Source organism: Coccinella septempunctata, chromosome 1, assembly GCF_907165205.1.
Source record: "Coccinella septempunctata chromosome 1, icCocSept1.1, whole genome shotgun sequence".
NCBI classification, from domain to species: domain Eukaryota; kingdom Metazoa; phylum Arthropoda; class Insecta; order Coleoptera; family Coccinellidae; genus Coccinella; species Coccinella septempunctata.
In genome coordinates, this window is record NC_058189.1 from 60,998,842 (window position 1) to 61,026,640 (window position 27,799).

At 35.6% G+C, this 27,799-nt stretch overlaps 1 protein-coding gene across 5 annotated transcripts in view; it reads right to left on the reverse strand.

Annotated features, from left to right (window-relative positions):
- LOC123309706 (low-density lipoprotein receptor class A domain-containing protein 4-like) overlaps positions 1–27,799 on the reverse strand; it is a 242,140-nt gene that overhangs the window by 131,454 nt on the left and 82,887 nt on the right. Inside the window, exons 1-2 of one of the 5 annotated variants that reach the window (XM_044892967.1) lie at positions 23,287–23,387; positions 21,116–21,152 (exon numbers count right to left, since the gene is read on the reverse strand). The exons of the other annotated variants lie outside the window; for them this stretch is intronic. Of the exons in view, the coding sequence (XP_044748902.1) occupies positions 21,116–21,134 (19 nt within the window). The 5' untranslated portion in view covers positions 21,135–21,152; positions 23,287–23,387. Of the gene's footprint in view, positions 1–21,115; positions 21,153–23,286; positions 23,388–27,799 lie in introns of those variants that run through there. 5 annotated transcript variants of the gene reach the window in all.

Consider the following 27,799-nt stretch of genomic DNA (forward strand, 5'->3'; position numbering starts at 1 on the left):
GAATTATTCATTCATACAAGGCGAATCTTTGATATGTACGCAAATTTTTTCAGTAGATTAGTGAGGTTAATGAGAATACTCTTTTTATATATGTACCATTTTTGTCCGACTGAGGATTCTTGGATGTAGTCCGATGGCTGAAGGAACTGAAATGTCAAGTTTGATCGATGAAGATTACACAATGATTTTGTTTCATGTTTTATCGCTCACAAAGGGAGAATTCAAAGACATAAAATGTCGAACTAAAACGAGAGGACTAAACAAATTAAAACCAGCATATTTCTTGTGAATTTTGATCGTTAAACTTATGACTCAAAAAAGATCGTAAGTAAACAGGGTTTGTCTTTGACTCGTGAATATTCAAAGTAGATTTTTGTGATCAAAAGAAACGCTGAAAAAAGTGTGTGTGTGGCATTGAGTTGAGAACCTATTAACAGAAGTACCATTCGTAGAGGTTGGATGGACTGGATGTTGTCCAGTCCTTGCCAGAGCTACACAACTATACCTCGTCGTAAATAGAACGAAATGAAGGCTCTTTATTAGATACCAGTAGTCACTACAATGGAAGAATACACCCTAGCGCCATCTGGCAGGACTCCTTCCATTTTCCTCGAGTTGTGTTATTATTGTGCCAATTAAAAATAGTTGATACTTTGTAATTTTTAGGCTTCGATCAAAATAAATGAAAGAAATCTAATAAATCCGATTCGAGGACATAAATATACTTGAAGTCGTTCCAATCTTCAAGATCTAGACAAAAGATACACTTTGTAAGTGGAGACAGTTACGAATGAGGTCGACTGGATCTATGTCCCCTTGACGATAACGATTTTATCTCGGAATGTACTTGATTTCTAGACGATCGAAGTAAATAGATTCATAAATATATCAATTGCAATAGCGCATTCGATGTGGATCAATTAAACGAGGGAATTATTTGACGTGTCAACAGATCAAAGTTTGAAATAACTATGACGTTGATACTCTTCTTCCTTTTGATAATTATTGGATTCCGTTTACTTTTCTGCATATGAGATAAAATTAAGCACTTATTTGTTTGCTGAATATTCATAAACACCCCTCAATGATTGGAACATTGTGATATGAATTGTATCTTGGTTATTTCTGATCGTTCTTATTTTTTTTTAGTTCTGAAAAACCATGTACAACCGTTAAAAACATCATCCTGAATTGGAAATGCCATTTTCCTAACTTGCCAGTGTCCATCCCTGCTGGTGTGAAAACCCGGGGGAGCAGAAAGCACTCAAAGGTGAACCGTCGTTACATTTGATGTCCGCACAGTTTTGCCGACGTTGAAAGGGGAAGAAGACAGACCAACCCACCCGTCTGAATTTAATGTTTAGCTAAGAAGAATCGATCATGTGCTGGATCTCCACACAAAATTATGTACTCATTTACATTTCTTGGTCTTCCATTAACGGAGTATTGTTTTTTTAATCGTAATTGCTAGGCTTTAGAAGAGGCTCATGAAAAAGGTATGACAATTTCTGTAGGAGATGGAAAGAATCTGCAATAATCTACTAATAATATACCACCTCTGTTCAGCGGTTCAAAAATCCGGAAATCAAGATGGCCATTCCAAAAAATTGACTTGAGTCAGTCATTTTCTTATTTCAACGTTACTTACTTAGGTGATCAAGGAGTATGATTTCTGGATGTGAGAGGATGTCAATTCATCACAGGAATCTGAATATGTGAAAGAAATCTGAATAGTAAACAGTAAGGGTAATTATTATAGCTAGAGTCATAAAGGTACAAATTGAATTTGCACGTTTTTTACAGCGGTTTAAGTATCTCATAAATCATTCAAAATACTGCCTTGTTTTGAAACACGTCAAAAAGTCTGCAATGTTGGTCGGACCTGATTTCCAAGAGAAACTACGTGGAGAAGGTGAATTGATACTTGGTTTCACCGATAACACCCAAACAAGCCCGTAGTATTCCTCATTTTTGCCGAAAGAATCTTACATTCAACAAAGTATGTAGTCCCTAGGCAAGCTCCTTTGTTTTGACTTCATTGCACCTAAATAAAAGTGGTTTGAGACGAGGTATGAATTTGCCATCGTCTAACGAGAGTCTTGTGCAAAGTAAAACCGGAAGTAAGTCTCGCAACTATCGCCCCAGGAGCAAATGGTTCGTTATTTCGAATCCCACAACGTGTCGTCTACTTCTTATGTTACTACCGATATTAATAATCATAAAGGGCGTTACACCATGGGTGTTAGATCACGTTAGCGATCCCACGCGTTGAATTTGACACGTCCTTACTGTTGACGCGACGACTTGATTGAGTTGACGAATGAAAAATGATCGCAATTTGTCATCCCGAAGATATCGACAAAAGTAGACTAAATGAAACGTCGGTGGGCATGCCTCTCTCGTGAAAAATTTTCAACGGCCTGTTGTGTAACATGTTTTGGGCCCTCCTTTCCACATAATGTGGAGTATTTTTAGTTTCGTCACATCAATTTTTGATTGGGGTTGAGTATGGGATGACGCCACTAAATTTTTTTCTTGGAGTTTTGAATCACCATGTGATAGTAAATGAGAACAAATTGGAATAGGAGTTGATTGATATCGAGAGAGAAAGTTTTCATTCTTTTACTAGATATTTCTGTGTGTGCGGAATATTTCCAACAAGAAAAGACATTACACAATTGTGTAGCATTGAATAAAGGAAGAATGCAAGTGAAATCGCACCTTATAAATGCACCATTGTCTGTCTGAATAGGGGTCAATGCTACTTTGAAAGAAAGTAATTGTTTCAGTACATTCAGCTTTTGAATAGCCTAGCATATCTGTTGCGACACTATTATCAGTTTTCTAGCCGAACCCCTCGAGGAGCGTCTAACCTCTGACCTCAGTAGAATAGGCGTCAGATAAAACGATTTTATCAGTTCGCAGGGAATGGTATTTTCTATCGAAATTCTAGATTATGTTTGTTATGTGCGTGTGAAAAAGGGAACGAGAGTGATAAGGAATTATCGTATCTAACGTAGGTCAAAAATGTAATCACTCATCAACGAAAGTGAATATGTACAGGGTGGGCAAAATTGTCTACTGAGGATTTCGACAACTATGAGAGCTAGCAGAAAACGTATGCACCTTCTCGAGGTTTTTTTCCTGACTGATCCAAATCTGGAAACAGAATCGGACTTTCTAGATTTTGAGTTATGAACTTAAATTGAGAAATTGCCACTTTTAATAATGCTGAATTACTCGCTTGTTTGAACTCGTACTCGAAAATCATTATCACATTCTACAAGTAGATTTTTATGAGTGATTCGAACATGATTTTATTAAATTAAATTCTCAGGGTTAGGTACCTACTATTTGAATGAGCTGACCTGAATTCTAAATAGCACTTCCTGAAACCCTGTCTTCTGTTTTTTCAATTACCTTCGGCATTTTTGTAATATTCATTGATATTAGTTATGGCAACGGCTTTATGACATTAACGGCTTTTGATGAGTGCCAACCTTACTCCGTTCTAGTTATAAGAACTTGAAATAAAAGTGAATGGAGTATAGCTATTGTCGAATCAATTTTCTTATGCATCTATGTCCACTGCAGCATTATTGAAAATGGCAATTTCTCAATTTTTGTTCATAACTGAAAATCTAGAAATGATAGGCCGGTTCTGTTTTCAGATTTGGATTAGACACGATAAAAGAGCTCGAGAATGTGCCATCCATTTTCTTCAAGCTGCTTTAGTTCTCGAATTTTGCCCACCCTGTACACTTGTATAATGTCTTTATGAAAAATGATCTCAAAAATCGAATAATATAGGCATTCCAAATATCAACATCTTGAATAAAATTGTTATTTTTTCAGGAGAAGTAGTACACATGATTCGAGATCAAGACGATCGACATTGGTTGCTTGACTGATGCTACCCCAAATACGAAAATGTGAACAATAGCCTGAATTACGTACTGAGTCAGTTGAAAAGTAGGAATTACCACGTGAGAGGTAATATTAGGAATATTGAATAATTTCCAGTTATTCCTGAATTTCAGCGTAATTTTGGCATATATGTATCACTATGAAAATCTTTGCAATAGGTATATAAAGAATTGAATCGCCGATGTCACACCGTCGTTTTTTTCATCGAAATATGTCGAAAAATGATTGTGAAAACAAGTTTTATTGACACTAAAGTTCAAGTTTTTTTTTTATGACCAAATTGGAAAAAAAGAGACGGGGTGACCTCAAGACGCCCTTAAACTTCAATTTAAAAGAAAACAAGGCTTCACGTAAGAAAATAAAAGCATTAATTAGGAACTAGTGAATGCTGTTTTTGAATGGAGATTCTTGAGGTATTACTTTCCCTTAAGGACTAAAACCTGGCTACCATAATAAAACACAATTAACTTCTGCTAGTAGCTCATCATAAAATGCATCTAAACATCGATCCACCCTCATTAAAAAACTTTATGAAACTTTATTTTAGGAAAGCTAAAGCAAATCTCAAGAAAGTGTAGAAGCAGCCAAATCTAACGAAGCGTAGATGACATAAGATATTTTCACGTTGCACGATACTCGAACCAACGCAAAAAATTCGAGGTTGGATCCACGAGGAAAAATGAAAGCGTTTCAACACAATCGAAAAGACCTTCATTTCCTTCGGTCACGTGGAACGAAAAAAAAAAACACGAGGGTTAACGACTCGCAACAATATGCCCTATCTTATCTATCCCGTAAGCCAGTTTACTTAGTGCTGCACGTCTAGACGTTTTGATTCCGGGAAATGTCGGCTTTGTTTCAACTTTTACGTTTATTATCGGGTGGGTTGCGGGAAGGGGGAAATACGTGTGGGCACAGCCAACTTCGTAGATACATACATCCTCATAAACGGAAGCTTGGACAGACGGTCATTCGGCCGGTTATCTGGCAGAGAGTCTGGGATCTTAATGACGAACGAAAGAGATACGGGGAGCGACGAAGAAGTTGTCGCACAGATTATTTTTGAATCATTTCTCAACTTAATTTAATGAAGACCTAGAAGTGTTCGATATTATGAGTAGTTTTTAGATACTTCTTCAGGAGATAGCAATTGGACAAGAAAAAAATATCATTCCCCACGAGAAAATAGCGAAATGATACTGATACTGATATAGTTCACCGACTGAATTGCATGATTTCGAAGAAATAATCAGGCAACATCTTGTGTAACCCCATACAGACCTTAAATGTATTGAGAAATGATGTGTAGATTCAGCAAAACTCCAACAAAACCACTAAATAACTTATCAACTTGAATGAGGATATTATGTATACTCCATTCACTTTTATTTTAGCACTCGGTTGGCCATGGAAATTTGACACATTTCACTCTGCATAGTACGAAAATGTGGGGTTATGAAGCTTGTAAAAAACATTTTTGCGTTTTAAATCAACGCTATGTTGCCCGTTCTACGTAAAAGTTTCTGTTATTACGTATTTCATCACAATGTCGAATCTCTTCGGAAAATATGTGACGAACATAATTAAAGTTTATACAAACTGATACCAAATCCAGTTATTTGTATGAAAAATACAAGAGATCAGTATAATATCATAATATGCACTAGCTTGAGGAGAGTTAATGTTCGTTATCTTCTTTGGCTAAAGTTTGAATACGTTACATCAGTTGTAGATCTCAAAAATATTAACCCGAAGATGAAATGCATATGATGCAGTGGTAGGGAATGGGTATCTCCCGAAGGAATTAACAGATAATTACAAGAATGTTGAATTCTTCAACAAAAATCATCTTGAATCAATATAAGTAAAAGGAATTGAAGGAAGTTTCAAGTCAAGATGAACTTCACCTTTGAAAAAAAAATTCACATGAATAAACAATTAACAGGACAACTGGCGCTGGCTGTTCATCTTAATACATTGATATAATAATGATAATTAGGTATTTATTGGTACCTTAAGACATGCACAATGTATAGGACAAGTCAAAAGAAAAATAGAAAAATTAATTTTCGGGAACTTATTCTACGATGACAATCATCGAAAATCCTGTAGTAAACTTTTCGCATTAATTCATTCAAACACAAAATTCTCAAATGCAAACACATTTTTGGGTCGCCCAATTCTTTGTCAACATCTTCATTCACAATCTTTTTGATTGTGGAAATATTCAGCTGAAATATAAGTCGTTTTGATTCAGATGAAGCATTTATAAATTCTCTTACATTGAATATGTTCGCTACCGTCTGACGTATTGTGGATTTAAGAATATCAGCGTATAACTATTTGAATGAGCGGACCTGAATTCTGAATAGCACGCACTTCCTCAAACCCTGTCTCTTTTTTCAATCACTTGCATTTTCGTAATAAAAATTGATATTAGTTGTGGCAACGGCGTAATGACATTTCATGAGTGCCAACCTTACTCCGTTCTAGTTACAAAAACTTTTGAAAATTATTTCATGGCCGACCAACTGCTAGAATAAATGTGAATGGATTATATAAATTGATGAAAAAGTTGAATATGAAGGAATCGAAGTAGCTACTAAGCTGAGATCTTATAGGGTTGAAAATTCTGGAAGGTAAAATTTGAGGTTGTCACACAAAATATTCTTCAATGTCGCAAAGAACTTATTAAAAAAAAGCAAGCAAATTTAACACAGCTTCTCCACAAAATATTTGAAACTGAATGAACCAAAACCAGAACACTGCCACAATAAAAAAGAAGAAAACCGCCAACTTGGGTCTTTTAGTGAAATATTTCAATCATATTTCTTTTTGAATATTCGAAAACTGCCAAACTTATTTGTGAAAAAAGAATGATATTCTACTCGGTGTGATAGCTTAAACAGAAATCTCGACTACACTAGTTGAATAATGTGTCAACACCTGAGTTTTTCTCACTTATTCACATAGAAGGAAGAGTTTATAATATCATCGATTTACAATTTCATCGAAAACTGATGTAGTACTAAAGTAGTAAAATACTTCCTTTATTGTTAGTCATCAAATAAAATGGTGAAGGGGCCAATTATGAAATCAGAGAAGAAAATATTATGCATTCACTCATTTAATATTCGGAAAAAGTTAATAGGGATTATTCAATACAGAAGCATTTTATGTTATCATATTTTATCTCAGGACTGGCGCCTTAACTAATTATAAATTCAAGAAGCACCAAAACGATTGAAGGAAGAATTAATATTTGCCATCCAGCAGAAGACGATGGTAGGATATGTATACTTTTCTGGATACAATTTCGAATCGTTTCTTGTGTGCAGTGATTAGTATGAGAAGAGATATCGTTGGCAACGTTGTTGTCAATATGTTAGTTGTTTACTCAGACCGATGCAGGCATTTTCTGAAGATCAGCTTGTGATGAGGAGGCAGCCCTTTATCCCTTGAGTTTTTCATTAGCAACAAATTTTTATCTGTACGTTTTCTAGATCCTGACAAGGGGATTCCCAGATTTTAACGATCCGTACGATAGATTTCGATTGAGAATCATCTTTCATGATAATCTTTGTATGATTACGTGAATTTATAAGATAGGGACTTACCCACTACAGAAAAAACTCCGGAGGTTCCTACATTTACCTTACCCGTGGACGCTCACAAACTCGTCGTACAAAACACAAAACTCTAGGATTGCAAAAAAATTCATATGCGCACAAATTGAAACAAATACCTACAAATTAAACATTCAGTCGTTTTCTCTTTGCCCAAGGGAGAAAATACTCTGTGGCACTCTGTTCATTGACACTCAGTTCATTACGCGTTTGTTTTCATCGTCGTATTTTTTTTAATCTCCCATCACAACAACAATTTGTGTGAACTTTCATTCCGATCATAATACTGACAGGGTTCAAGTATAGGATATGCGCGATGGGATATTTAATACTGCAGGGAACGTATTAACAACATTACGATTCGGCTATCGGTTCTAAAGCGGACAGAGGAATCAAGCATTTTGTGAATGATAGGGGGCAGAGATCACTGTTGTCTATCTGAGATAAAACTCGGTGAATTTGTTGAACGGGCTCGATTTAGAGAAGGTTGAAAAAAGTGAAAGCGATCAAACTATGGGATCGTGATTGGGTTAGGAGTTGCAGAAATCTAATGAGCTTCAAGTCGATGATAATATTTTGATATTCTTTTTCTCTTCTATTGTTCAACGAATAAATTTTCGATTCCTATCTATTGTTCCCCCCCAAAATTCCGAAAAAGTTAAATGAGATAAGATCAACGTAACAGAATTATAGCAAATTGAAATACACTGCGCAAAAAAATTAACGCACATTCTGAAAATCTAAATTTTAATGAAAGTTAACTCTACATTGACTTTATAACTTATTTTTTATGTTCTCTCGGGAAGGTTTTGAACGAAACAAGACACATTAAATGGAAGAAAAATTCAGGATTTCACCGAATCTTATGTGAAAGAAGAGAAATGAACAATTTTCAAAATACTGAAATGCTGATAAGTGATTCAATACTTGGTATTTCCACCCCTTGCGTTAATTACAGCTCAGCAACGACGGTTCATACTCAAAATGAGTGATTTTAAAATGTTTTGATCTAATCCTTCCCAGACTTCTCCGAGTTGAATTCCTAAGTCATTAAGAGTAGCTGCATGATTTTCTGAACTTCTCAGCCTTCTATTGAGGTTGTCCCAAACCTGCTCAATTGGATTGAGATCTGGACTTCTTGCTGGCCATTGCATTCGAGAGACTGCAACCTCTTCAAGGTACTCCTGAACGATGCGCGCACGATGGGTTCTGGCATTATCGTCCATAAAAATGAAATTTTCACCAATGTATGGGGCAAATGCCATATATGCATATCAGCATTCATAGCTCCATTATCAACAACCACTAGGTCTGTGCGAACAGTCAAAGATATTCCACCCCATACCATAATCGATCCTCCCCCGAAACCATTAGTATTCAGGAAAATGCACTGAGCATATCTTTCATGTGGACGTCTGTATACAAGGGAACGTCGATCACAATGGTAGAGGCAGAATCTAGACTCATCTGTGAAGAGAACTCTTTCCCAATGGATATGCTCTCTCGCAAAATCCAAACGCGCCCTTCGATGGGCTGGGGTAAGAGCTGGGCTTCTTGCCGAGACACGAGGCCTTAAATCATATTCTCTGAGGCGATTTCTTATTGTCTGAGTGCTAATTTGCACCTCATGAGTTTGCTCAAGCTGAATTCGAAGGAGGCGAGCGGTTGCAAACTCTCAACGAAGAAACTCTCAAGTAACGTTCTTGAATGGCAGTTGTTACCCGTGGTCTACCCTGTCCTGGTCTTCGGACATTCATACCTGTCTCCCTGAATCGCTGCAACATTCTGGACACACTTGTATGGAAACTCCAAACCTTTCTGATATTCTTGTGTATATCCACCCTTCTTCTCGCAAAACTACCGCTTGGGCACATTCCTCTTGGGTCAAATTGCGTGTTTCGCGTTGCATAGCGATCGAGTGTAGAAAATCAAACGAAAGAAAAACTATTGATCACTAGAATTTATCGAGAACAACTGATTTTAGAATGAAGCCAATACATTCAAAATCTGATAATATCATCTTTTTTTATTCCTGCTGGGAAAAAACATCTGTATTGAAGAAAACCGTTGAAAGTGGATAACATATGCATGCATAATTCTGATAAAAATAATTATCATTGAGAATACCTTCAGTTGTAGAATAAATTTGAGATTTCCATAATGTGCGTTAATTTTTTTGCGCAGTGTATTTCAGCTATTACTGAGTATTTTTATTTTAATGCCACATTTTCGATCTCTTCTATATCCTTGAAATAGTAACAGATACTTTGAGATCCTGAAGGAAATCCTGGAAGAACCCCAATAAAAATACTGAAATGATATACAGGTCTGGTATCCCACGAGAAGAAAAATTAAGGCAAATCACATCAGGTAAACAGAAATAATCCAATTTACCCCACTTGAACTTGAGACGAGGCTGAGATTTGACACTAACGTGAAGAGATAAGAGGAGAAATGGTTAGAGAGGAAGAGAAATATTTGTTCTCTTTATTTCGCGCCTGGTTTTGTTTATACATCTGTGTTCCTCTCATAGATTTGCTACTTCTAGACAATTTTTGTCGAACCTCGAGAAAATCCGGGACATTAAATATTGTAATTGAAACTGCATATGAATATGTTCCCTAGTTTTCTCCACACACGTGCTTGAACTGATCTGTAAGAACCTCCAATCACCCCATAAATTGACAAAAAGTGGGATTATTCACACTCCAGTGTCATTGCATCCGAAAGTTCAACAATCTCCACATTTTGTATAACAAACGATAAAACCTGTACAAATGGCGATATTATACAGTTGGTCACTTCCTTAAAATATTTTTGCCACGAGTTTGAATACGAAATATGTTATTGAACTCGGGTGTATTGCAGAATCCATACAATACCATAGTGTTTGTTTAAATTAGAGGTTATCAACCAGTAAATTACTGTGCCATTATTCCGTTTCTGACCATGAATAGAAAGAAGATTGCTGTCGTTTATCGAACCTTATATGCATTGTACTAGGAATGTTGGACCTCATTTGAATTTATACGAAAACGAGGTCATTCTACCGTGGAAATACATTAATCTACACTTTTCTATGGGTGCTCGGAGTATGACTCTTTGTCCAGCCGTCAATTAAGGTTTATTACAGCACAGAAAGAAGTACAATAAGCACAGCAATAGAATTCAGTAGGTTTATTATATGTGCTTGGAGGGAAAGCTGTTTTTTGTCGAGATTTTGTGGTTATATGTCATACTCAACAGAATCTCTCAAATCATATGTATAACTGGTATATTTCTGTATGGCAGTTCATTGATGTCGAAAATTAAGCTAGTTTTTCGTCAATGATATGTAAAAATGAATAATTTTAATACAGAACCCATGTAGTCGAGTAGGTACTACATTGAGACAAATCAACCATAAAAATTTTAACATGTCCATGATTCTATGGAGGGCTTATTCCTGACAGATTGGTTCAATTTTTGACCGCTGATTAATTCTTTTTTAGTCCCTCACAATGCTGACTTGTATTTTTTTTATGTCAGCGATATCTAATATCGTGTCCATTGTACATACCATCATCTCTTTTTAGGATGGATATTAGTAGTGGAGTCCTTTATAAAGATATGTTTCAGCCAGCTATAGCCAACAATTTTGACTTTACATTTCCATTGCTAAGAAGAATGTACGAAAGAAGTGTCATTCTAATGCTGACTACTTGAAAATGCACTCACCATAGTTTTCCCTGAAATAAATCATTGGGTGTAAAATTCATCAGCAATCAAATCGTCTGAACTCAAATGATAACATTTTCCCTTTTTTCTCGACACAGAGATTTGAAGACAACTCATGAAATTTCCATTTACGCTTTCAACGATTCTACAATTTCCAACATTTCTGGTGAATAATTCATGAGCCAACTGAAGCGCATAAACTTTTGATTAGAATAACGCGAAAACGAAATCATTATAATTTATTCCGTGATTTTTTTTCACTGCGATCTGGAATCTATGCATCCTGATATGGAATAATTAATAAGTCTATGCATAATTACGTTTATTAGAAGTTCGGAAAAACCGTCGGATATTGCCTTAATCAGCTGCGTTTTATGCGACACAAGCTAACGACATGAAGTGAAGTTTGAGGGTCGCAATGAATTAATGATTGAATTGCATATTCATCAGTGTTTAAGGGGAGGGGATTGAAATAACACTAACTGAAGTGTGGGGAGAAATATTTTTCATCGAAAAATAAACAAAAAACACGACCGACCAATATGAAATCACTCAAAAAAATTCTGTCAGGAATGGATAAGGCGAAACATACACTGCTTAAAAGATTAAGTGGATATTCGAAAAAAACTTTATACTCGATCAGATTTCCAGTATTGCTTACATGTTACATAGCATGTGGAGAGGCGAATGTTTGCGTATTTTACACCCACAAAATGTGGTCCTCAAGACACTTAATGGCTCCCTTTGTACTGTAAAGTTCCTCGAACAACTGAAGAACAGAAGATCATCGCTTGGAAGACTGGACCTAGTCGAAAGACCCTACCAGTCAAAAGGAAGATTTGGATATTATTAATTTGAGTACTGAATTCCTTTCTAATGACGAGGGTGATCCTCCACCAAGATTAGCAGAAGATTTTTTACGCAGAGATGATATTCCTCCCAGTGCAATTGAAGGACAAGTTATGTACCTATGATATTTTTTTCTTCTTCATTCGTCATCAAGTCTTCAAATAAGTTTTGATGAAAGGTTTATTATTCACTTTGTTTTCTCGTTTTCTGCTCTGTTTCTTTGTTCCAGATATTATTTCGAAATGGTAAAAGAATGAAGAAATTTTTATATCAATGGAAAAGAAGCCCTTCAGTATTGAAAGCTTATTCTGTTAACAAATTTGTCATCACTACACTACTCACGGGGAGACAGGGTTTTTTTACTGAGGTTTTTCCCCAAGCTCTTGCATCATACTCCAAATTGTATGGTAACCCGTTACACTAACCTTCGCTGAAACTTATACATAGGCTATATTGTTTGATAACAAAAAATGTATTGCTTACATTCAAAAGAATATATATATTTATACAGGATCAGTCTTGGTCTCGTACAAATATTTTAACAGTAGGAAAAACAATATTACCTTCAGAATAACTATCTAAATCTGTGACACTACACATGTGTGGATAATTTAAACAGAGTTGTATTCAGCCAAAGTATTCAATTTTTCAATTTCACAGATACTTTTTAATTTTCGAACATCAAATTACTCGAAAACGGCGCATTATTTTGTTTATTTTACAAAACGTTCAAATATTCCTTATATAGCGTCCAAATTAGTTTAGAGTTGGATTCTTTGAATTTTTGGTATTTTCAAGGTACGAAATGGTCAAAATGAGAAAACTGTAAGACGTAACATATCTTGTGTTCGAAAAGAATAATCAAATAAATGAAAAACTATATTCCAAAATTCATTCCATTCGATAAAACCGTTTGTGAGAACTAAAAATAACACTCTTTTATGGCCCTTCAACAGCTTGTATCTTTTAAACCGAGCCGATTCGGAAAAAATGAAAAAGAAAAAGAATGTTTCTGTTGACCTCAAAAATCAACTGTTGAAATATTTGCACGAGTCAAAGACTCACACTGTAAAATAATTCATGTACGCAAATTATGCACTTCAAATTTTGGACAATGTATTTCTCAAGATATACCTACACATAAGATCTTCATGGGAACAACAAAATCACATTTTGCAACACCAAGTGTCAGAGTTTTAGAGCTTTCATTACTGATACTGAACAAAATATTATACCTAGGGGCTTATGTGCACAAAAATAGCAGCTTTTGGTAATGCACTTTTCCATTAGCAAATCACATTTCAAAAACCCCTAATCTCCGTATGTTTGCGTCAGGAGGATTTCATTTTTTCGGTACTGTATTCCGAATGTACATCGGAAATGTACGAAAAAGTACGTTGATTACGTTGCATCATCCTCCATCCACCATTCACCAATAAGTTCCCATTCATCATATCCATTTTCATCAATTATAAAGGAAGGTTGCACCCTTTTAAATAATTAAATACTCTAGTGTTTAACGTCAACTTCTCTAGTCAAAAATCAACTAGAAGATTGAAGAGACGTAAGTTTCATAATGTCATAAGTAGCGACAGAAACAGCCTTAGTAACAACAGTACAGCCATCAAATGGCTAAGAGATAGTGATCAACTCCGAATTGCCAGAACCGATCCTCATTGTTTATTCACACAGAACACCCGATATCAGATCTACAATCGGCGCCTATGACTTAACATTCGGCCATAGGCAAAGCTACCTGAAGGATGTCTTCGCATTGTTTTAAGGCGCCTCCACGCTGTGATAGATCATAAAACGGTTTCGCGTGTTCGCCAAAGGAATGAGGAAGGAGTCAAGGTTGGTAATGAACGATACGCATAAGCTCGACTTCTTGGAAACAGAACAGTCCAGCTGAATGTCTTCGAGCAGCATCAGCTCGAAGGTTATCGACAAGTATTGTCATTAAAGCGATTTGGGAATTTGGACTGGAAGAAAGACGTTGTTATTTTATGTTTCTGGGTAAATCAGGTGGTACTGATGGTTCCAAGAAGAAATCTGATGCTCTTATCGCTTCCGTTTAGAGATTCCACCTGGGACGGATGCTTTGGAGGAGAATTGTATATGCGATGAAAGAATTTTGATCGCATATCTCGATCTGTTCTAGAACTGACATTATCGGTATGTTTCTCGATAGCAATAAACGCTCAGTTTATTATTTTTTATTATATATTTTATCGTTAACCTTGAACATGAACCTTAACCACGATAAATGCGTGCTCCAACTTAAGAACAGGATTTTCCACATTCCTGATGATTCTTTCAAACATATTGCTTATATTACAACTATAAAGATATTTGGGGAGTTCGGGAGAGTTGAACCCCTTTTCACTCTGAATCCACTTATAGTCCGAGAGCTGGCGACGAAAATCGGCAGGAGTTTTGTAATGGCTCATATTAAAATATTAGTTAGTTTTGGTGGTGTACATGAGTCAGCACCCACTCTCAAGGTCAGGTAGTGGAACATCTGGCGGTGACGCTCTTTGATTTATGTAAAATTACAATATCCGCACTTTGGGTGACTGCTGACTGCCTCTGTTCTATTGATATGTGGTCTGACTATTTTATTCTCAAATAATATATGATATTTGAGTAATGAATGAATTTTCAGCCATTACAAATCTCTTGAAACGACATCGTTAAGGCAGCAACTTCTGTGGTGTACTGACCAACCGCGTTTCACTAAAATGAGGTCTGACCACTTACTCAAGTTTTCTGTTCTATAAACCAGTTAAGTGACTATATTCAATCATTACAAAATACTTGTAGAGTATGTTGTAATTTTATATACCTACATCAAAGCGCGTTGCCGCTAGGTGTTCCACTACCTGACCTTGAGAGTGGGTGCTGACTAATGTACACCCTCAATACTTTATCATATTTAATTATGAGCCATTACAAAACTCTTGCCGATTTTCGTTGCCAGCTCTCAGACTATTAAGTTGTATCTGAAAATGGTACCAACTCATTTTTTTGCTTGAAGATATGCCCAAATAGGTAACGATAGATAATAGTAGGGTGGTGGTGAGATGAACATTTTGAGTACAGCAATTCTTTTTTTAGGAACCGAAAATTGGCTCATGTCTCCCTAACCCATGGGAGAGTTGAACAGGGGGCGAGAGAGACTTGACCATAAGTTTGTTTATCAGGAGAAACATTGAAAGAAAACAATTTCCAATGACCAACGATTTTCTATGTCAAGGTTTTCATCATCAGATGTATCAGCGTATGAAATACAAATTTTCTATTTCAGAGTCACTCTCACTTATTTCCGAGATGTTTTGTACTTTTTTGAACCTTTGTATATTTTTTTATATTTATTTCTATTATTCAGTTTTTTCAAGCAAATTATATTTAAGCTCAGTGCGGGCAACTTGGACCACTGATTATATCTCCCGACCATAGCATGGGTCAAGTCTCCCCCACTCCCTTTTAGTCTTTCAACAGATGTTTTCTTGAAACTTTTACAACTATAATTAAAAAGGTTCATCGTTTGTAAAACAATATTAATCAATGAAAGCACTAAAACAAAATAACACCACGCACCTATTAAACTTTTCAGACAGTGTAACAAACAAAAATTATTCAATTCCTTACTTCCTAACAACAAAATCACCTTCAACCCTCTCACTCCAGAACTGTTCTGATGGCAGCCAAAATGGAGCCGCCACTGTGTCTTGTTACGAGTATGTCGCAAGCTATTTACGATACCGGTAGCGCGAAATTTGAATTGAAATATTTGAGGTGGTTCAAGTCTCCTAACTGAGCAAGTCTGCCGGACTCTCTCTCCCTATTTATTTTACATCAACAAACACCTCACAGAATTTCAAATATAAAATTATGCCCGCACCCCTTAAACCGAAACTGCAATGAGCTCAATGAAATATAATATAAAAGACTTATTGCTAGAAAAATCGCTCTCTTAGAATATTTATCACATTTAGATCAACGATGATTTTTCTTGAAGATATGAGTGTCAAAAATGGACCTTCGAAAAATTCCCAAAAATATGAGGTCACTTGAAAAATCGTCAAGACCGAACGGTCGAGCACGGAGCTCGAAGAAATTTCGAAATTTGTCACCGGAAGAGTTGCTCTTTTAGAATATGTATCACATTTGAATCTGCAATTATTTTCCTGGAAGACATACGCGTGTCGAACGAAAGTTGACTTTCGAAAAGTTCCCGAAAGGATGGGTGCAGTTAAAAAATCGTCAACGCCGAACAGTCTCACCGAACTCGATGAAATTTCCAGATGTATTACTAGAAGAGTTGCTCTTTCGGAATATTCATCACATTTTGATCTACGATGATTTTTCTGGAAGATAAGCGACTTGAAAGTTGTCCTTCGAAAAATGATGAAAAATATGGGGTCAATTAAAAAATTTTCAAGACCTAACGGTTGCACCGAGGTCGATGAAATTTCGAGATTTATTACTAGGAGAGTTGCTTTTTTAGAATATGTATCACATTTATATCTACGATGGTTTTTCTGGGAGATACGGGTGTAGAAAGTTGACCTTCGAAAAATTCCTATAAAGATGTTGCCATAAAAATGCTCATTTTGTCTTCCCAAAAGTGGTGAAAACTTCATAAAGAATAAAATCATATCTCGTTTCAATTCAAGCAATAACGAACGTTTCGCTCCATGGGACAATTTTCGCAAACTCTCTCGAATTGTGTCTATGCAATTACGCGATCGATCTATTAATAACACCCTGGAAGTGAGAAGTGGAACTTCTTCGAAATAAACACGCTACATTTCGCGGAAAACATCGATTTGCACCGTTTCGTCTGGAACAGTTTCCCGCCGCGAAAACATCATTTCGCCAAATACCGATTCGAGCCCGCATTCCGGGAGTAATGGAGGAAGTACAATAATTATTATTGGTGTTGGCCGCCGAATTTTTCCGCTAGACAAGGTCACTTAAAAGTCCATCAATTATTACGCTCATGCAGCGATTACACATTCGGATATTTTTATGGAGTCTAGACTGAGGCCAGACATTACGCTCTAACATAGACCAAAAGCTGTTATCGGGTGGGCGTACTGCAGTTGCTATCTGATGGTTTCGGTTACTATCATTTCGATGTTTTCAATAATGAACCTCCCTGAAATCGAGCACGAAGGAAAATAAAAACCCCATTAAATTCCAGAAAATCTCATTACAAACTCGGACTGAAAAAAGTGCTTTGAAATATTTTTCGTAGTTTTCCACAAGATGGTGCAATCTATCACTTAGAGAATATAATTGCTTTTTACAAAATACATCCTTATTAAGCATGGGAAGGACAAGAAATCAGTTTTTAAATGCATTAATTTTTGTTATGGAAGAAAATTGAATTATTTATACTCCATTCACATTTAATTTAGCAGTCGGTAAGTTTTTGTAACTAGAACGGAGTAAGGTTGGCATTCATGAAATGTCGTTACTGTCATAACGTTGCCTCAACTAATATCAATTTTTATTACGAAAATGCCGAAAGTGATTGAAAAAAGAGACAGGATTTCTGGAAGTGCTATTTGAAATTCAGATCCGCTCATTCAAAAAGTTATAGTCTGATATTCTAAAATCCACAATACATCAGACGTTAGCGAGCATATTCAATGTAAGAGAATTTATACAATGTTTCATCTGAATCTTAACGACTTATATTTCAGCTGAATATTTCCACAATCAGACAGATTGTGAATGAAGAGGATGACAAAGATTTTCCTTCTATTTGGAGACCCAAAAATGTGGTGGCATTTGAGAATTTTATGTTTGAATGAATTAATGCGAAAAGTTTACTACAGGATTTTCGATGAATGTCATCGTAGAATAAGTTCCCGAAAATTGATTTTTCTATTTTTCATTTGACGTGTCCTATACATTGTAAATGTCTTGAGGTACCAATAAATACCTAATTATTATTATTATCATATCAATGTATTAAGATGAACAGCCACAAATTCGTGCCAGTTGTCCTGTTAATTGTTTATTCATTTGAAATTTTTGTTCAAAAGTGAAGTTCATCTTGACTTGAAACTTCCTTTTCCGCCGACCTCTTAATAATAGCACTGTTTAACGAAATTAGCTGTTAATGAACCCTTTTATTGGTTAATTTCCCATTAATGCATTATTGTCATGGGTAATCGAACATAGAAGTATTCAGCAGCTCCCCAAATAATTATTTTATTGGTATGTCACATTGATTTTTGTAGTACCTAGCGGGTGAATTGAGAACAGATGAATTGTGGAGGTTGCAGAAAAATTATGATGCCTAGAGAGTAATCAATATATATATATATATATATATATATGTACTACAACTCCAGCCTCCACCAGCTCCACACATTCTTTAATAGATATAATAGGGACTGATATCAATGTGATTTACTCAAAATGTCACAACTCGAATATTCCCTCTATGAACTTCTCGAATTGTTCGATCGACCGCATAAATATCAACATTCCGATATGAACATAGAAAATTTATAAGTTGTCAAATTGAACTAGGTATGGATAAAAAATTTTTGCAATCAAGAATTCACACTCAATTCAAAATGTGGTCGACGGAAAAATCTTGTAATCAACTCGTTTATTAATTGAGAGATTAATGATCTCGAACATTAACGTGCTCGCTTCTCTCGCACGTTAAAATATCTCAATCATTAATCGCTTTCATTAATAACCTAGTTGATTAAATAACTATTAATTCCTTTTAGTTATATTGATGCGAGATGATTTTTATTGAAGAATTTAATATTCTTGTAATAATATGTTAATTCCTTCGGGAGATATCCATTCCCAACCACTGCATCATATGCATTTCATCTTCGGGTTAATGTTTTTGAAATTTACAACTGATGTAGCGTATTCCAACTTTAGCCAAAAAAGATAACGAACATTAACTCTGCTCAAGCTAATGCATATTATGAGATTATACTGATCTCTTGTATTTTCCATGCGAATAACTAGATTTGGTAAGCCTTCAATCAGCTTGTATAAGCTTCAATTATGTTCGTCACATATTTTCCGAAGAGATTCGACATTCTGATAAAATACGTAATAACAGAAACTTTTACGTAGAACGGGCAACATAGCGTTGATTTAAAACCCAAAAATGTTTTGACAAGCGTCATAACCCCACAGTTTCGTACTATACGAGTGAAATGTGTCAAATTTCCATGGCCAACCGAGTGCTAAAATAAAAGTGAATGGAGTATACACCTAATATGCAGTAGCTTGAGAAGAGTTAATGTTGGTTATCTTCTTTACCTAAAGGTTGAAGACGTTAGTTACATCACTTGTTGAATTCAAAAAATCATCCCAAAGATGAAATGCACCTGATGCAGTGGTAGGAATTGGTTTTCTGTGCATATTATTCTACATCCATTAGCATGAATAAGCACCGTGTCAATAATGAAGTGTTCATTTTTCAAATTGGCCGTTGCAGATCTTTTCTGAAAATAAAGTCCTTGAGTACCACCGCCTTTTTGGGTATCCCAAAAGGAGGAAATTCTGTGTCATCCCCTTCATTCAAGATCTATCTCATTGTGGAAATATTTAGCTAAAATAAAGTCGTGTGGATTCAGATTTGGATACCGTCTGATATATTATAGATTTTAGAGTATCAGGGTTACTATTTGTATGAGCAACCCTCTATAGAGCACTGATACTCTATGTCTTCTCTTTTTCTCAATCACTTTCGGAATTTTTGTTATATCAATTTACTAGCTGTGGCAACGTCCTGTTAACGTCCTGTTAACATTAACCACTCATTTCATGAGTGCCAACCTTACTTCGTTCAGTTACAAAAACTTAAGAAAATTACTTCATGGCCTACCGAGTGCTTTTTTTTTATAACAGTGGATGGAGTATATTGGAATTCCTCGAAAATTGTTAAACCTTTAGAAAGCCCATTCAATTGAAAAACTTTCTAGTCTAGATTGTTGAGAAAAACCTGGAAATATCATTGAACACCTGTGATCAATGAGGAGAACACCATACATTTTAACATAGATTTTTCTTAAAAATCTTGCGTTTCATGAAAAAATTGCAAGAGCCAAGAAAGTTTTTCAACTGAATGGGCTTTCTAATAGTAAAAAAAATTTCGAGGAATACGCGGTTGATTTTTAATGGTTCCAAAGACGTTGTGGCCCAGTAAAAAGTGTCTTCAGGAAGACCATCGCCAAAATTGGTAGAACTATGAGATTTCGCATATCATAAAAATTTTTTTTACGAAATTCAATGATTTTAACAAGACTGAATTCTGAGATAAAAAGGAAAGACTATTTTGAGGGGCAGTAACTTGCCTGGACGAAACCAAAAATAGGGATATACTAATTTCGTCTAGAAAACTCAACCAAATCGATTTTTTCGCTTTGTCTGCGGTAGATGCCGATGTGTTTGATATGAATCCATTTTATCTTGAGGAGTCTGTCCCAAGCCAAAAAATCGCTTCTCCTTAGGGTTGGAAAATTAGGTTTTCGAATGAAAACGCACGGAATAATGAGGCCTAGGAAGAGCCAAAAGGGCAACCATCCCAACGGGGGAAACCCGATCGTCCAACAATCAAAGTTATATACGGAACAAAAATGTTTCATGAAACGGATACCCGGCTATTAAATGAAACGAAAGAATCCGAGGAGAACCTTCTATTTGTGATTTGCAGACGGGAGCCGGGAAAATCTCATCAGCAGGCTGCGTATTTCGATGTCGACATTAATTAAAACCTTTTGAAGTTGGGCAGTGATTACAGGAATTCGATATGATAGCAAAAAATACGCCTGGGCATTTTTAATTGCGAATTTTTCGCGAGCATATTTCAGGAGCTAAAATTGTGATTCGCGTAATCAGGAAGTTTTTGTGTGCCGGCAGATGGAGGCCCGTTTTTTTGGGTTAATCCAGAGTTACTTTGGGAAAAAGTATGTGGTGTATAAAACTGATTAGTTACTTACAATCTTCCAGAATTTTCATTGTTGTGTTATCACTTACCTGGAACAAAAAAACATTATTTCAAAAGGATGCCAAAAGGATTGAGATGAACAATTCGATTCCCATAACAGTGACACAAAAAGTCCAAAAAATAACACTGAATAATCCCAAACTTTCGAACTCTGGTTACTTATTTCTTTGCAAATCCCCTATTGAAATTTAAACATTGATAGGTTGACAGATGAAATTTGATCATTTTACGAAAAGATTTCTCTAACTCTAAACATTCCAAATTGTTGGATGAATGGAACATTTTATTCAATTACCTCTAGTAGTTTCTGAAAAAAATCTGAATGGAGAAGAATGTTTTTTATGAATCTGTATCCCTCACAACGTAATCTTTGAACATTTCAAGGGTCCCAAGAATTTGCGATCTTATTTGTTCATTATTAGAAATAATGAATTGAAAATTCAACACTCCCTGACATATATCGATTAAAATTTATTCTGGGAGGATTCTGCATTTCCTGGAACTTTTAAGGGTTTTCACTCCCAATCTCTGAAAGAAAATCAATTAAAAACTGAAATAAACGATTTGCTCTTGCATAAATTCTTGCACTAATTTGTCAGGAAGAAATCAACTAGAAAAAATTGTTGCCTGACAATGAACTGAAAATGAAGAAAGTTGAAATTATAATTTTATATTGTAACGTTTCGGAGTCTATATCAGACTCTTTCATTTTTTAATTGATTTTGTTTCAGAGATTGGGAGTGAAAACCCTAAAAAGTTTCAGGAAACTCCCTGACATGTTTTGTGTGTATTATTGGTATTAATTAATCAAAACTGTGATTTAGAGAGCTGAGTATCTATATGAGTCAATCTATCCTAAAGAAAGATCTTAAGAGCTAACGTGCGTTCAAAAAAATTCGTCGTCAAGTAGGCTATGGAATTTTGAACGTCGATATTTCGTGTCTAAACGTAATTCTTAGCTCGTGCTTTACTATTTTCCAGGTGAACTGTCATTTTAGCATTTTGGGTTGTTGTTGAATTAAAATTATCAGCAAATTATAAAGATGGTTTTTACGGACGTGTGAAAGACTTTTACTATTGAATTCTACTTCAAAATTGGAAAGAAAATTGAAGGAAAATGGAAATATTCTGTTCCGGCAACTTCATTGAAGCCTATGTTGCTGTTGATTATTAAGAATGAATTTTTCCATTGTACTGTTTTGCGATGTGTTGACGAAACAGGTATGTTCAAACAAAAAAGGAAGTGGTATACCAAAAAAGATAACTCTAGAGTTCAGTAATAATGAAAACATGGTGACAGAAGCTCGACAAACCTCTCTTCAGATTTTATCTCAAGTGGATGGAGTATCCGTTGGCATATGCCACCCGATTTTGAAAAAAAGATATCCATTTGTTTCCATAAAGATTGACATGTTATCAGAAAACTGAAAAGGTTGTGATTACCTAACCTTGTAGCATCCGAGAAAAGTTCAGTATCATACCGAACTGATGCATACTGACAGTATGCATCAGTCAAAGGCAAAATGTGGACCTACTTTCTTTTATGGAACTTCAATAGCAGAACGTTATGAAGGAGAAAGCATCATGCCTTTTTATATCTGAATTGAATTTTAATAATATAATGACTGAATCAATTCAATATTTATAGAGAATTAATAAACATATTATTGAGAATCTTACTGTGATCTATTCATATGACTGAAGTAACTAGAACCTTCTTACAAAAAACATACTACCACGATCAATTCGAGATTCACGTCTCTTACGTATGAAAATAGTGGACGGTTAAAATTTTTACGAAGAACTTTTCTAACCGCCTCAGATTGTTTGGATTCTTGTCATCTTACTCAATGAAAGAAATGCTTTTCGAACGTTGGGTGAAATTTACGGGTAACCTTTTCTGAAAAGTGCCTTTCCGTACAAAATTACGATATATAGGTTAATGTCATCATTGTTTACATTTTGGGAAGATGAAGTAATTCAAGGAAAGACATACGTTCAGCCACCGAACATCAGCCTTCAAAATTTCATAGCCTACTTGACGACGAATTTTTTTGAACGCACGTTACTTTAGAAGCAAGTAGTAGGCTACGAATAAAATGATCAGTGAATCACTCAATGATAATTATTGTTTACAACTGATTCGTACAGAAGATCACTCACGTCCAACACTGATTTAACGCTCCAACAATCACATTCACTTCGAAAACTGAGGAAATAATTTTGCGGTGATGTAAAACTTGCATATACACTCCAGTCCACTCAATATGTCCAAGGATGCATGTTGAATCTATTGCTGCATTTGATAGTTAGTGTTACCGCTATCAAAGTAGGCCTTGGAATGAACATAGATTTCCCACCCACATCCTTTCGCTATAAAAGTTTGTCGATGAAATTTTCCACGTAAATGAATGCATCTAATCAACGAACTGGATTCAACTAGCGGCAAGATTTTAATTTCTATTCGTGTATGCGTAATTTCGGTACAGTTTGTGATGGATCTGCGTCCTATAGGATGCGAGATTTTCTCAACAGATAGGTACTCAAGCTCATCGATCAGCATTCATATTCAGTCCACAACGTCTTTTTTGAGCTTGAAAATCAACAGGCTAGTGAAATCGTACACCAAACTTTTTCTTACAACTCCAGAATGTCAAATTCTGATGCATTGGAAAGTGCCACAGTTTCCATCTTTAAATAGATGATATTTCTTCTGATAATTTTGAACACCGGGTCCATAAATCCACAGAAAGAAACAATATTTCTGAATGAAGCCCGTAGAAAAAAAAAGTTTCCTTCTATTTGTTTCCGCTTTTCGTTTTGGTTCAAAGTTTTATTCATCGAAATTCATGATCAATTGCTTTGTTTCGACGTTTTTTGACGTTCCTTTGATATATCTCGGTGAAAAATCAGAAGTCTGTATGTTGTCAGGTTTGATAACGAATCGTTCTCATGATTGTTATCAAAACATTAACTGTACCATTCAACAAAGCCTACTAACCTCGAAATGACAGAAAAGTCCATGAAAACACCTAAGGCCTGACTCATTCGATGACGTTTAATTAAATGTATAAGTTAGGATAACTCTACAAGATATCGAAATTTCATTTGAAAGGGAATGGAAATGGAAAAGCCTTCACGAAAATAGCTAAACAACAAATTGGGTTAGGTTCCATAACTCGGGTCTAGGGTCTAGCAGAGGGTTTCTTAGGGAGCAAACCCGAGCATGCAGGATATTGGAAAGATGCTACAGAGGTACTTATAAACAGTGTGAAAATAAACTTTCCCTAATTTTCTCTGTATGACATTGTCTCGTGTAGTCTTCAAGGAATTGTAAACATTTTTCGAGCTTCTTTTGAATGGATCATACGAAATAGGGGCTGCTTTCATAAATGGTTCTAAATGGGTAAAAATGAAGAGTGTATCGAAGTAAGATTCACTTCTAGGGAAAAGCTATCGTCTCTCAGCGATGTTCCATTCGCCAAATACGAGGAATCCACAGATATACGCAACACTCCTGCATAATTCAATATTCGATCAAACGTGTAATATGCAAATTGGGGGCGAGAGAACGAGAGCAATAGTGCATCAATCTGTTCTGCTCAAGTCTAGATTAACGTGGCTCTGCCGAACTTACTGTAGGTCTTCTCCGAGGACGAAAAGTCGGTCCATTTTACGCGGAGTTGCCAATTGACGGTATATTTTCCCGAAAGTGCAGAAAAGTGTGGAGATCTTAATGGATCTGTATAGAGACATATAGAACCTTTGAAGGATCAAGTCATTCTTTTCATCTTTCTAAAAGATGTAAGACTCGAAGTTGAAAGAAAAACACATGTCCCAGACAGGTCAATACTTTTTCAGAAAATTACATTGCTTCCAATCGAAGCATAAAAAGAGGCATAGTTTCCTTTAGATTGAGGGAGACTTTGGTCATTTGACACATACGGAAGCAGGATGATGTTGAGGAAGTAAAATTTTATGTATACTGCATTCACATTTATTTTAGCAGTCGGTTGGCCATGAAATAATTTTCTCAAGTTTTTGTAACTAGAACGGAGTTCTAGTTGGCACTCATGATATGTCGTTAACGTCATAACGCCGTTGCCACAACTAATATCAATTTCTATTACGAAAATGCTGAAAGTGATTGAAAAAAGAGACAGGGTTTCAGGAAGTGCTATTTAGAATTCAGGTCCGCTCATTCAAATAGGTATACCCTGATATTCTAAAATCCACAAAATGTCAGATAGTAGCGAACATATTCAATATAAGAGAATTTATATAATGTTTCATCTGCTGAATCTAAACGACTTATATTTCAGCTGAATATTTCCACAATCAGAAATATTGTGAATGAAGAGGATAACAAAGAATTTCTTTCTATTGGGAGACCCAAAAAAGTGGTGGCATTTGAGAATTTTATGTTTGAGTGAATTAATGCGAAAAGTTTGCTACAGGATTTTCGATGAACGTCATCGTAGAATGAGTTCCCGAAAATTGATTTTTCTATTTTTCATTTGACTTGTCCTATACATTGTAAATGTCTTAAGGTACCAATAAATACCTAATTATTATTATTATATCAATGATGAACAGCCACAAATACGCGCCAGTTCCACAAATACGCGCCAGTTGTCCTATTGATTGTTTATTCATATGAAATTTTTGTTCAAAGGTGAAATTCATCTTCATCTCTAATTCTTTTTACTTATTTTGAAGCAACCTGATTTTTGTTGAAGAATTTAACATTCTTGTAATTATCTGTTAATTCCTTCGGGAGATACCCATTCCCAACCACTGCGTCATATGCATTTCATCTTCGGGTTAATATTTTTGAAATCTACAACTGATGTAACGTATTCAAACTTTAGTCAAAGAAGATAACCAACATTAACTCTCTTCAAGCTAGTGCATATTATATTATTATTATACTGATCTCTTGTATTTTCCATGCAAATAACTGGATTTGGTATGCCTTCAATCAGTTTCTATAAACTTCAATTATGTTCCCCACAATAGATTCCGTATTGTGATAAAATACGTAATAACAGAAACTTTTAGGTAGAACGGGCAACATGATTGATTTAAAACCCAAAAATGTTTTGACAAGCGTCATAACCCCACATTTTCGTACTATACAGAGTGAAATGTGTCAAATTTCCATGGTCAAGCGACTGCTAAAATAAAAGTGAATGGAGTATAGGTATCCATTTTCCATTCCTGAATTCGACCGATTCAGATCGTTTAGCTGGGAGGGCCAATATTACATCAATTTGTTGACTATCACACGCCAGCAACATTTCCTTTTGAAACCCAAGCTTCTTTACACAAGGTAAAAAGTAGATAATTGTTTTCCAGTTTCCTGCGTTCAGTGTTACTGTTAACAAAATATTCTCTTTTCTTCCTTCCTTAATAGGGATACTCGTCTCCTATTTGAAGTTTCAGAAATACAGATTTTTAAATTTTCATCGAAGATTTTCGGTCCTAAGGACTTGGCAACCCCGCCACCGGGACCAGTTTACCTTGGTGTGGGTTAGGCCAGCGTTCCGAACACGTGGCTGTACTTTTATTAAATCAGCGGACGGAGTTATCGTTTTATGTCCGATAGTTTATGCACCTACTGGAAAATTAACATAAATGTTCGGAATGAATTATTGCAATGCGAATTTGCTTCCTATCCGTTGGAATGGCCGGTTTGGAAGCGAGATGTTTCCTGTTGATATAACGCTCGATATAATGGATGACTTATCGATGCACGAGGAAGAGGGAGTATTGGGTTACGTTTGAATGGGTTATTTATAACTTCATTTTTAGATGGAGTGGATGTATGTCCGAGTACATATGGAAAATTCCAGAAATAGATCGATCTTCACAACTACTCTAACAAAATACATACAGTATGGTCCAACGAAAACTTAATATGTACCTAGATTTAAAATGAAAATGTGGAAAAACGCTCTGACCCGTCCATTTCTGATTCGATGGGGACCAACTTATCCGATCTTTGCATCCCCGTAACTGCAACCCCTTGATTTTGAATAGGGATTAGGGGTGTTGCGATAACTTATGTTGAAGATCTTATCGAGGACTATCTGATCCTGAAATTTTGCTTCAAAATTTCCATCGAAATGACAGGTAAAATAGTGGAAGAGCACTTACTTTTGAGAATAGTTCATTAAATGCTGGAAATGTGGCTGATTTTGAGCTCTGAGAAATGATGATGTTTATATAAAGATATTGAAGTTTAGATATTCCTAATCGTTTTTGACGAAAACTGCAAATCGATGGCTAGAAAGATCACCTACTTACAGTATTTCGAATATTCGAACATTTTTGCTGAAAATTATCAATACATCCGAAACGGGCAATCTGAGACCTATTAAACTATATATGTATGTATATTCAAGTTCGTCTTGTCAAGTTTTATTCGATTGTCAAAAAAAATAAATTATGTTCCATTTAAAAAAAGGTAACTTTGTATTGCCATTCTATACACAAATGAGTTAGTCGTATTGTATTAGCGAGTTTTTGAATAATCATTCATTTCATTTGGAAATTTTTTCTGTAGCTCCTATAGATTCGACTTATAAGAGGTATAGAGTCCTTTTCTGGCGGATAACCTGTACATACAGGTTGAATGAGTGGTTCTTCATTTCATTCGATAAAACAGTTTGTG